The sequence below is a fragment of the Typha latifolia genome, chromosome 3 (genome assembly GCF_019914945.1).
Source record: "Typha latifolia isolate L0001 chromosome 3, TyphaL0001v2, whole genome shotgun sequence".
NCBI lineage: Eukaryota > Viridiplantae > Streptophyta > Magnoliopsida > Poales > Typhaceae > Typha > Typha latifolia.
In genome coordinates, this window is record NC_133088.1 from 13,443,226 (window position 1) to 13,454,997 (window position 11,772).

General features: G+C 40.0%; 3 protein-coding genes across 4 annotated transcripts; all 3 read left to right on the plus strand.

Annotated features, from left to right (window-relative positions):
- Positions 1–632: 632 nt before the first annotated feature.
- Positions 633–3,384, plus strand: LOC140784251 (putative disease resistance protein RGA3). Its single transcript, XM_073131538.1, is given in 2 exon segments — positions 633–1,648; positions 1,650–3,384. Coding segments are annotated over 2 exon segments (2,106 nt in total). The 5' UTR covers positions 633–880; the 3' UTR covers positions 2,988–3,384.
- A 3,813-nt stretch (positions 3,385–7,197) lies between these two features.
- LOC140783717 (putative disease resistance protein RGA4) lies at positions 7,198–11,327 on the plus strand. 2 transcript variants are annotated; one of them, XM_073130699.1, is made up of 3 exons: positions 7,198–9,569; positions 9,654–9,920; positions 11,072–11,327. In XM_073130699.1, the coding sequence occupies exons 1-3, from the start codon at positions 8,292–8,294 to the stop codon at positions 11,093–11,095; spliced, it is 1,569 nt and encodes a 522-aa protein (XP_072986800.1). In that variant the 5' UTR covers positions 7,198–8,291; the 3' UTR covers positions 11,096–11,327. The 2 variants fall into 2 exon arrangements, with proteins under 2 accessions (XP_072986800.1, XP_072986799.1); XM_073130698.1 differs by having other exon boundaries at positions 7,198–9,920.
- LOC140784008 (disease resistance protein RGA2-like) lies at positions 7,244–8,189 on the plus strand. Its single transcript, XM_073131186.1, has 2 exons — positions 7,244–8,071; positions 8,163–8,189. The coding sequence occupies exons 1-2, from the start codon at positions 7,244–7,246 to the stop codon at positions 8,187–8,189; spliced, it is 855 nt and encodes a 284-aa protein (XP_072987287.1).
- Positions 11,328–11,772: the final 445 nt, after the last annotated feature.

An 11,772-nucleotide genomic window follows, 5' to 3' on the forward strand; every position in this document is an offset into this window, starting at 1 on the left:
TATTTCATAGATCAACAGTCGAATAGCAAATATATGCTATTTTGCTTTTCACACTCAAAATGCCAAGTTGGTAGGGATGGTTATAACTTGTCTTTGATTAAACAACCAGCAAAAGAATCTTTATAGCTGATCCCCTACTGCTCTCATTAGGTATGTTCAAGAAAATAAAATGGAAGGCTATTACTATAACCAAGTGGTTGGGTTGTATCAGCTCGCGGTGAGTTTAATTTTTCCGTGAATATTAGAGTTGATATTTAGTGAACTTTTATTGGATCGCTATATAGTATTGTGATCTTTTTTTTTAGAAGGGTTGATATTTGGCAAAGGTAGCAGCTAACCCCTTAGCCTTAATTTGCTTACATGTTTATGATCTGAAGAAAATAAAAATTGAATCAACACAAACACGCAATATAGAAGAAACAATATATGTTTTACTGTAATAATTGATACTCATCTTTTTAGAAATACTTGATTCTTCTCTTTCAGTATATTCGCTGAAAAACTTACTTCTGATAAGGTGATACAAAACTTTCTCTATGAACTAAACTTCTCATCAGTTGTTACGAATCTATGTTAGTTTTTCACCCTCTTTCTATTCTCATATATATATATATATATATATATATATATATATATATATATATATAATGAGGATGTTTTTGCAATTTTCTGAAAAGAACGGATCCTATTTGCAAATAAGATTTAAAAGAAAAAAAAATGTGGCAACTGAGTTCCCTGTCTCAGCCCAATCCGGTACTCGGTCATTTCCTCCAATCACCCCGAAGAAACTAAAGTTCATCACCAGTCTCTTCGTCTCCTTCCCAGTTCGACCATTATCTTTCTTCAGTTCTTCTCCTCCTCCCCCTCCAATTCAACCTCCATGGCCAACCAAGAAAGAGGGAACCTCTACAACAACGTGAAAAACGCCCTAGAATCCTTCATCTTTACAAGCACGAAGCTCTCCAAACCAATCCTCCAAACCTTCGGGCCACTCTCCGTTCCGATTACCATCGACGAAGACGACCTCAAGAATCTCAGATCCAAGCACAATCGGATCCGCGCCACTCTAAAAGGCGCGGAAACCTTGGCCGTCACCGACGAATCCGTCAAGCTCTGGCTGCGTGAGCTCCGCGATATCGAGCTCAGCGTCGAGGACATATTGGAGGAAATTGAATTCGAGTCTCTTCGCGCCAACCAGCTCGAGAATTTCAAGGCGGAACTACTCTTGGGAACTGACGGGAAGCGGAAGCGCGAGGCCAGATCATTGTTCCTCCCTTCTCCCTTGAGTGACTTAAACCGTAAGATAAAAAATATTAGGGAAAGGTATCATGAGCTCGCATTCGATCGCAATGCGCTTCGATTGAGAAAGGGAGATGGGAAAAGGTTAGTCGATGTTAAACCGCGGACTCCTAGTAGCTCTCTTGCAACTGGAGATTGTCATGGTAGGGAGGAGGATTTGCGCAAAGTTCTCGAATTGGTATTTTCTGATTCTCGCAATGGTCGCAGTTACGGTGTCATCACCGTAGTCGGCATCGCTGGTGTGGGGAAGACTACCCTTGTCCAGTATGTGTGCAATGATGAGAGAGTCAGGTCTCACTTCCATCACCCCCCCAATTTGGATCTGGGCCTCTCAAGATTTTAATGTGGTTGACATGACAAGAACGATGATACAAGCGTGTGGTGGAGACGCCCGAGAGGTAACTGAATTGAGCTTATTGCAAGAGAATCTTGTACGTCTTCTATCAGGGAAGAAGTTCTTGCTTATTCTTGATGAAGTCTGGAGTGTGGATAAGGAGAGTTGGGAAAGATTGCAGGCACCTTTCAATTGCGCAGGTAATGGAAGTAAAGTAATAGTGACTAGTCAGAATTTGAAGGTTGCTAAAATCATGGGGTCTGGTTGTGGATATCATTTAAGCTGCTTGTCGGATGAGAGCTGTTGGTTGATCTGCCAAAAACAAGCATTTGATGGTCAAAATCGAGACGCACTTGCTGTTTTGGAGCTGATAGGTAAAGAGATTGCCAAGAAGTGCAAAGGTGTGCCATTAGCAGCAAAGGCGGCCGGAGGCCTTCTCCGCTCATCAATTGATGAAGAACATTGGAACGATGTCTTACAGAGTGACTTATGGACAAATGATGAGGTAGTGAATGAGGTTATGGCAGCTCTCAGGCTTAGTTATGATCATCTTCCATTTTACTTGAAGCGATGCTTTGCATACTGCTCTTTGTTTCCCAAGGACCACATATTCGAGAAAGAGCAACTGGTTCGGTTATGGATGGGGCAAGGCTTTTTGGAACCTAATGAAAGATTGAAGCCTGGAGATATTGGTGAAAACTATTTCAATGAGTTGGTAGAAAGGTGCTTGTTTCAACAAAATGACCAGAGCGAAGGAAGGTATGTGATGCATGATCTTTTTCATGAGCTAGCTGAATCTATTGCAGGAAACGAATGTTTCAGAACAGAGGATTATGGACTATGCAATATACATGAGGAGGCTAGGCATTCATCTTTGGTTCCATCGCATTCAGAGATTGAGCAAACGATAGGGTGTGATTCCTTTGATGGTGGAGCTCTACGCACATTCTTATTCATTGGAAGGTTGAATCATGGCCTCTTCTATGTTAAGATTCCTGATATTCTTTTTACAGTTTTAAAATGCTTGAGGGCGCTTGATTTAAGTAACACCAGCATCGAGGAGCTGCCAAGCTCGATTGGGAACTTGATACACCTGCGATATCTTTCTCTGGTGAACACCAAACTCAGGAGGTTGCCAGAATCGATATGCTGCCTTGTCAACCTGCAGTGTCTGAACCTGAAGAACTGTAACAAACTTATTGAGTTGCCTCAAGGAATAAAGCTCCTCAAATTACGGCATCTTGAACTGCCACAGCAAGAGTATAAAGATATCTGTATGTCATATGGGATTGGAGAATTAACTGATCTCCAAACATTTCCTACATTTGATGTTGGAAGTGGCATTGCTAGTTGATGGAGATCGAGTGTTCGATCGTGATCGAGACAGCCTCCACACTTACATGAAACACCCAAGCCTTTGGATGTGTGGTGACACAAATTTGATATGGAGCGGAGGCGACTATTTGATTTATGTTGATTATCTTGGTCCTTCTAGGGTCCGAGTTTCATTTTTATGTGAACTAGTTATGGTGCAAGATAACAAGCGCATCCATAGATGTTATTTCTAAAATTTATAGATGTTTATGTACAATAGTAGAATATTTTGAGATACTATCCATATAATGTTATAGCCATTTTTTTTTTTTACGATGCATATATTTTTTCGTAATCCAGATGTATGTATATGTTGAATATGTATTCTTGGACTCCATAATTATTGTGCTGGAATCTATAGATAAATCAATGATGTATTTACGTATTCCATACAAGTATTTTCTGAATCAGAAAATGTCTTTATGAAACCCATAGTTATTGTGTTTGAATACATAAATGTTATTTCTAATAATCCATAAAAGTTTGTGGACAATAGCAGAGTATTTCGACAAATAATATGTATAATGTAGTAGCTAGTTTGCTTACTATCTGTACTTGTTGGAAAACAATGCTGGAAAAAGTCATGTATTTACTATCTGTACAATGCTGTAGTTCCAGAACTATACTTTCCTGAATCTTCTTAACATAAACTGAGGCATTTAGTTTCTGAGATAGTTTAGGAGCAGATACAAATGATGATAAGACTCCTGATAGCACTTAAGTTGGCATTCGAATTCCTAACCGATCCAAGAATGCTATAGATGTACTTGCAGTAAGTTTATGTTGGTTCTTTTTAAAGCTTTTCCCCCTTTTCAGTTATATGGGCTAATCTCTGTTTCATGTACAGTGGGATAAATATTATTATTTTCTGTCTGTTGTCTAGGTAAGCAGAAAATTAGTCAGGCAAATGCTACGAGGTGAATTTCCATGCCCATCCCCATCAGCGAATCGAGTTCCTTCCCCTCCATGCTCATCCTTCCCAAGGCTCTCGACCAAGCAGCCTCTCGCTACAACTCTCTCGAGGACACCTTGGCTCGCGCAAATGCATGCCTCCACTCTTCTCAGGCCTCAAATGTACCCATCGTCTTCATGAACATTCAAACCGAGGCTCAGCTCATGACCAAGGTGATTACCTTTAACTTGGGAATTTCTAACTACGAGTTAGAAATTTGGTCCTCACGATTGGGAGCCTGGGACTTCGGTAGGTATCGGCGGGACGGCGTCTGCGACGGTTAACTCCGAAGGCAGTTCGACTTTTAGTACACCGCTACGGCCGGAGAAATGCCTGTGGAGGTTAGGCTTCAAGAAGGCTGCAGTAAGCTGGGTTTTGCGATTTTTAGCACCGAAGAGGTTCCTCCTCTGCGTAGTAGATATTTAAACACTCTTTCTTGTTATCTATGTGTGACGGGCTGTTGTGAAATTCTCCCTTGGGTGGAGGTCAGCGGAAGCAAATCCCCAATCATCCACACAATAATCTAATGAATAGAAATGGACATAGCAATCCAATTGGAAAAATCACAAAATTATGAAGCTAATGATAAAGAAATAGTAATCAAATACTCTAACCGCGACTATAAGTAATTACAGCGAATAAAAAGAGAAACAAAATTTACGTGGTTCGATGATATGCCTATGCCCTGCATCTATGGGTGGTGCAAAGCTTCAGTCCACTTAATCAAATCCAAGTATAAATGGTTTTTCTAACTCTAATCTCTCTCGATATAATGGTAGTTGTATCTCTTAGATTTTTTCTTGCATAATAAACATAAAACCACAACTTAATTATTTATAGGGGTGACTTGATAGAGAAGAAAAATCTCGAGGTGTTCGAATGCTCCTAGACGCGTTCAAACGCCCCGCAACGCCAATCTAGAACTACACAAAAAGATGTTTAAATGCCTCCAGGACTCATTCGAATGCCTTCAGTATGCAATTCTTCTTGGGCCGACACATGGAGCTTGGAACGCTACTTCTGTTGTAGGTCCGTTTGGATGGATCTAGCCTTGTTCAATAGATAACTTGATCTGAGCTAATTTTCAATCATTCTTCACCTTGGCGAGAACATAAAGACTTCAAACAAATTCCTCTCCAATGCAAAATGACTAAAACCTCTCAAAATGCACAGCTTGCAAATTTGCATCCTAAGACACCAAATCCAAAAGGATCAAATACGTGACATTGATCAAATCTAAATAATGTTGGAACTTGACTTTTGTCACTACTTTCATCAACATATCTGTAGTTCTAGTCTTGCAAAGAGAAATATCTCTTCTTCCAAAATTTCTCTCACAAAGTAAAATCGAACATCAATGTGCTTCGTTCTAGTGTTATGAACTTAGTTCTTCACTAAACAAATGCACTTTGACTATCACAATGTACCTCCACCTATCTTGATATACACCCAAGTCATCCGTCAAGTTAATTAACAAAATAATCTCCTTTATAGCCTCTGTAATTGCCATATACTCAGCCTCTGTGGTAGATAGAGCAATCGTCTACTGTAAAGTAGACCATTAACACACCGGCTCTCTAACAAGCATGAATATATATTCAATAGTAGATTTGCGCTTGTCTAAATCACTTGTATAGTTTGAATCCACATATATAGTAAGATATAGACCAAGTCTATCATCTTTTGTAAATTTCAGTCCTCTCGAGGTACCATGAATGTATCCCAAAATTCATCTCACTGCCTGCCAATGCTCCTTCCTTGGAGCATGCATATATCTGCTAACTATACTGATAGCTTATGAGATGTCCGTCCTAGTGCACACCATTATGTACATGGGACTTCCAATTGCGCTTGCATATGGTACCTTGGACATAAAATCTTTCTCGACATCCGTACTTGGTGACATAGCTGCACCAAGTCTAAAATGAGGTGCCAATAGTATGACAACTGATTTTGTCTTACTATCAATGCCAAACCTCTATAATACTTTCTTCATATTATTCTTGTGTCAAACATACTGCTCGTTTTCTTCTATCACTTATGATTTCTATGTTAAGTATCTTCTTAGCCTCTCCTAGATCATCAATTTCAAATTCTTTATGCAATTAAAGCTTCAATTTATCAATCTACACTTTGCTCTTAGATACTATCAGCATGTCATCTACATATAAGAGTAAAGATAAATGGTCCATCTTGAAGCTTTTTAAAACAGACACAATAATCATATTGACTTCTCTTATACTTCTGCTTCCATATAAACTGATCAAACTATTTATACTAATGCCTTGGAGAGTGCTTCAGGCCATAGAGAGATTTCTTTAATTTACAAACTATATTCTCTTTCCTACTGACTTTGAATCCTTCTGGCTAGGACATGTAAATTTTCTCCTCCTAATTGCTATGCAAAAATGCAGTCTTTATATCTATCAGAGTTAGCTTTTGATCAAATTGTGCTACCAAAGCTAGTAAAATATAAATAAATGAATGTTTCACAACTGCAGAAAATAATTTATTATAATCAATCCTCTCCTTCTGGGCGTAACCTTTTGCCACCAATCTAGCTTTGTATATGATGTCGCCTTTCAATTGAGGATGTTTCTTCTTGGCGTATACCCATTTGCATCCAATTGCTTTTTTTCATTGAGAAAGTTGCACCAAGTCTCATGTCTATTCTTATCAAGAGATCTCATTTTATTATTCATTGCCACTTTTCAAACTACACTTTTGGTGTTCTTTATGGTTTCTTTAAAGATAGTAGAAGAATTTTTATCAACCACCGGAAGCGCATAAGTTAGCATATCTAAATAGCGTGTTGGCCATTTAATCTCTCTTCTCGGCCTTATAATTAGTCTCTCATTTGTCTCAGGACTCCAATGTTACACCCTTTTACAAATTTAGTTCTTCTTTTTCTTCTTCATTGACCTCCTATGAAGAGGTCTTCACGACGGCTAGGAGTTTAATTAACTAGCAACTTTCTATCTTTTTTCTTTTGCCTTTTATTTAAGGGAATGCTTATGAAAAAAAAAATGGGAATAGCCCATCCCAAACTCGGTCCGGCCGAGGCACTCACAGGCAACCCCTACTGTGGCCCGTGATCCAGATTTACTCGTTCATATATATATATATATATATATATATATATATATATATTACAAGTGTTGAATTCTCTTCACCCAAAATAATAATAAAATAAATAAATCAATCAAAAGGTACGAAGCGTAGAGAAGAATCTCCTCCTCTCTTTCTCCGCTACCCTGTCGTTCTGGTTTGAAGGTAAAAAGGAGATGGAGCACGCAAGAATTCCGTCGCCGTCAAAGTCCAGCGCTCATCCCCTCATGAGTGGAAAGGTCCGGGGCAAATCCCCCAGCTTACCAGGTATGCCGTGCCATATCTTTGGCAGAGGGGATGACATGGAACATATCATAGAGCTGATACTGTCGGATGATTGCCGGGGACGCTATGTTTCTTTTGTCCGTGTGGTGGGAGCCAGTGGCCTCGGGAAAACCACCCTCGTTTCCCTTGCTTACCACGGCACATGGGTGTGCGAGTACTTCGATGCAAAGGGCTGGGTCTTCCTGTCCGCCGAAAGATTTAACCATATGGGAGTGTTACTAAGAGCGATTATAGAGTGCTTTACTGGCGTATCATGTGGTGGGCTGACCGATCTGGATCAACTTCGAGAAATCTTGGAAGAGGAATTGATGGGCAAGAGGTTCTTGCTCGTGTTAGACAACGCCTTCAACGAGGATCCAAACTTCTGGAGCGATCTGCTTCCCCCGTTAAGCGCCGGTGCCAAAGGGAGCGTTGTCGTCGTAACCACGCGGACTGAACTGGTTGCTAATATCGAGGGATTAAAGCATTCGTATCAGCTGAATCCTTTAGAAGATCACATATGTTGGAGGATCATCGAAAGCAACTGGTTCCTTCGTCGAGAGATTTTGAATGGTGCTCCATACTTTGTAGGAATTGGTGAAAAAATTGCTGCCAAGTGCAAAGGAGTTCCATTACTTGCCAATGTAGTCAGCGGAACTCTAGGCCGCGGCATAGTATCCGAGAAGCGATGGTGGGCTGCTGTTCTACAGAGTGACCTATGGGACATGAGTAGACAGGAGGTTAATATGCTGCCGGCTTTAAGAATGCGTTACAATCACTTGGCAGAAAGTCTAAAACAGTGCTTTATGTATTGCTCCTTGTTTCCAAAAGGTTACATATTCGAGAAGGACTACCTAATCCGATTATGGTTGTCTCAAGGGTTCATTGATGCACCAGGACTAGGAGGGGGAGATCGTAGCTACGTTAGTTTTCTCGGTTTTCTTCGTGGAGGAAGAGAATATGGTGCTAATAAGTATTTTTCCCGACTTGCTGCGCATGCAATTCTTTCAGTGTTCACCTCTTAATTTTGAAGAAGGAAAGTTCGTGATGCATGAGCTACTCTGCGATCTGGTACGATCTGTTTCAGGTGACGCATTCTTGAGAGCAGAAGATTATAAGTTATCATCTGAAATATCCAAAGATGTTCGTCACTTATCATTTTCTCCTACAGTATACGATTCCGTAATACAGTTTGAGCCATTCAAAGAGCTCACAGGTTTGGACTCTTTGCTAGTCATAAATAGCTCTCCATTGAGATCAGTCGACAGTCTTTTTTATGTTGATAATCTAGCATCCCTAAGCGATCTTCTCTCGAAATCAAGATGCTTAAGAACTCTGGATTTGAGTTACACGAATATAAAAGAGTTGCCTGATTCGATCGAATACTTGGAGAGCTTGCAGTTCCTCGGTCTCAATAACACGAACATCAGAAAGCTTCCTGATTCGATATGGAGACTCTCCAATCTGCAGACATTGGAACTCCGAAATTGTTGTTGTCTGTGTGAGCTGCCGAATGGGATAAAGGACCTGGTTAAACTGCGGCACCTTGATGTGTGGAAGGAGACGGGAGTTATTCGCACTCCTCTTGGGATTGGACGCCTGACTAATCTTCGGACATTAGGAACATTTAGTGTTGGAGAACTATGCAAGCTATCAGAGTTGAAGAACTTGAAGCGACTCAGAGGCCACCTTCGCATTGGATGTCTTGAGAATGTGGGCCGGGGGATCGATGCCAGATCAGCCTTCCTGAAGGATAAATGGGGCCTCAAAAAATTGACATTGCAATGGAATAGAGGAGAGGAAAAATTAGAAGGTAATGAGAGAGTAACGACTGCAGGAGAATTTCTTGAGAACATTCGGCCCCATGAATCTCTAGAGGAGCTGATCATCCGAGATTACTGTGGTCTTAAATTTCCTACCTGGTTGGCAAATCCTTTTTCTGAACTAGCCTCTGTCACACTTGTTAACTGCTATGGATGTCATGAACTCCCAAAACTTGGTCGATTAGGAAATCTCCAGTACCTCTTCATGCAAAATGTCAATGGTCTTCGCCATGTAGCATCAGATCTTGGTGGTACCAATACTTGTAAGTTTCATTCACTAAAAAGTTTGAAGCTGTGGGAGATGTATGAATTGGAAGACTGGAATGATGGGGAGGAAACGGTTTTCCCTCGCCTTGAGAGTCTTTCCATTAGTAGATGCCCCAGGCTAAGGAGTTTGCCCTCCTTTATATCCCTGGTTGAACTCTCTATTCACTACTGTGGCCAATTTCCTTTTCCAGATCTTCAATCTCTTCGAACATTAAAAATTGAAGGTTTGCAGAACCTGACGAGCCTGGCACTTCCAAGCACACTGGACGCACTTGAGACACTAGAGATCCAATCTTGTAACAAGATTTCCTCAGTCGATGGCCTACAACTCCTGAAATCCCTTAAGAAGCTAAAACTGAAAAACTGTCCTGAGCTCAGCTTCTCTCAAGATGCGCGTCTTCCAGATGCACTTCAAGTCGTCGACATCCACTGCAGCTGCTCTTCACTGAAGAATTGGTGCCCATATGGTTTTGAGGATATATCCGGTGCTCATAATCAGGTTAGAAACTTCATCCACAAATTAGTTTACTTAGATGTGTCATGCATCATGTTGCAATATATTCCATCCATTAATTAGCTGTATTGCTCACGTATGTCAATGTTAGGGAGATGGTATCTCTAGTCCTAGTGAAACAAACAGGTCTTGACAAACGCACATATGAACCCAACTTAATCCCAGAGTTTAAGATATTTATTATTATTATTTTTTTTATCATTCAAGAGCCCAAAGACTAGATATAGACTAAATAAATGATCAATCCTCCTTTGATAACACTTATGTCTTGTTAAGCTTTTAGCCACTATTCAATTTAAGCTCCAAGTCGTTGTGTTGTTGAGTTCCTAATTGCTGTGTCGTCGAGCTGCTCCTCAAAGCCAACATAATGCTAAGTTATTAAATTGAGTCAAGTCCTGCCAAACTTAGCTAAGTTATCAAGACCTAAATAATTTGCTCATAATAAATTTGCTCGAAAGTGAACTTAAATTTGCGACCTTCTAAGTTACAAGTGGATACCCTTCCAAGTCCCTAACTTTCTAAAAGTGGGCAGTAGAGTTTAAGCTATTAGGTTTGGCTCAGAAACATAAGTATAGTTCTCATTTTGATTGTTTATCCTGCGTGAATTAATTCCGCATACTCCATTTGTGTGCCAACCTCTCTATATTAAGTTCTATTTTTACTTAGTCTTCCCCTCTTTCACTCGTATGGGTTGTCAGTCTACTCTCGTAGATTGCCATAGCTTTATTCGGTAATCATGATGAACACAATCATCTAGGCTATGTTCCAAACCAACACTTGCATACATTGATCCAGTACCTTGCTCCATCAAGTGTACGTTCGTAAATCGTAATGATCCCTATACAACTATCTCCTGTAGGTCTTAACGCATAGCCTCCCTCACTCTTGAAGTTGCATTGCACCATTGCCACCATATTACCAATGGCTTCACCAGAAGCTTCCACATATTGACACAAGCTCTCAAATTAATCACATCATATTGCTACGAATAGTTTAAGATCATCAATTCTTCATCTCTCATAGTAAGGATTTAGTTTACATTGGCTCCTTTTTAAATCCTTTCCTCTTCTTCAGTTCTTGTGTGCTAATTTTATGTACAGTGGGATAAATTGTATTTTTTTCTCTCTCTGGTCCAGGTAAGCAGAAAATTAGTCAGATAAATGCTACGAGGCAGGTTGCCAATTCCGGGAGAATAGGTCTTTCTTCACATGAGCTGTCGTTCAGCAGAATGAATTGAATGGATTTGTTTGTCTTTGGTTTTCTTTCTGTCTCTTTTTTAAGGGAGACGAAGTGGACTGGATGAATTTAACCTTATGTATTACCAAATATCTAGGTGTGTTCAAATTATCAAAACACATAATGCAGGTAACCAGATTACCTGTCTTAAGATTATGAAGTCATATTTCGCAGTCTTATATACCAGCGGAAACTTTTTAGATATTTAAGCTTGTGTTTTGGGGGTTACTCTTTGCATCTTTTCTTTCTTTCTTTTCTCTTCTAGTCACCATAGTTTCAATGCGCGAGAAGATCCTTTCAGAGGAAAAGAATTGAATTGAATTCTCAACTGCTTTCAGATAATTAGTCATCGTACAAATTTCCAAATGAAATAAAATATCTGAGGAACAAATGGAACTTAACTGGGAGATCGTCTGCTTGGCACCCACCCCGCATCTTTTCTACAAAAAAACTGCCAGCGTCCTAGGTTGACAAATAGCAGACTACTCGTTACTCGTAAGACCAAGATGAATCCCCAATAAGAATACAATGGAATATGGAGTCCAGTTAACATGGGCAAAAGAAATGAAAACATATCTTTGACAAGAATCTAGCACACGAT

What these genes read in the sequence shown, in the direction of transcription:
- LOC140784008 (XM_073131186.1), top strand. Translation starts at nt 7,244, where the DNA reads ATGGAGCACGCAAGAATTCCGTCGCCGTCAAAGTCCAGCGCTCATCCC. An exon ending in GGGACATGAGTAGACAGGAG is followed by an intron (nt 8,072 to 8,162) that starts GTTAATATGCTG and finishes TGTTTCCAAAAG; the next exon opens with GTTACATATTCGAGAAGGAC.
- LOC140783717 (XM_073130698.1), top strand. Translation starts at nt 8,292, where the DNA reads ATGGTGCTAATAAGTATTTTTCCCGACTTGCTGCGCATGCAATTCTTT. An exon ending in TATCCGGTGCTCATAATCAG is followed by an intron (nt 9,921 to 11,071) that starts GTTAGAAACTTC and finishes TCTCTGGTCCAG; the next exon opens with GTAAGCAGAAAATTAGTCAG.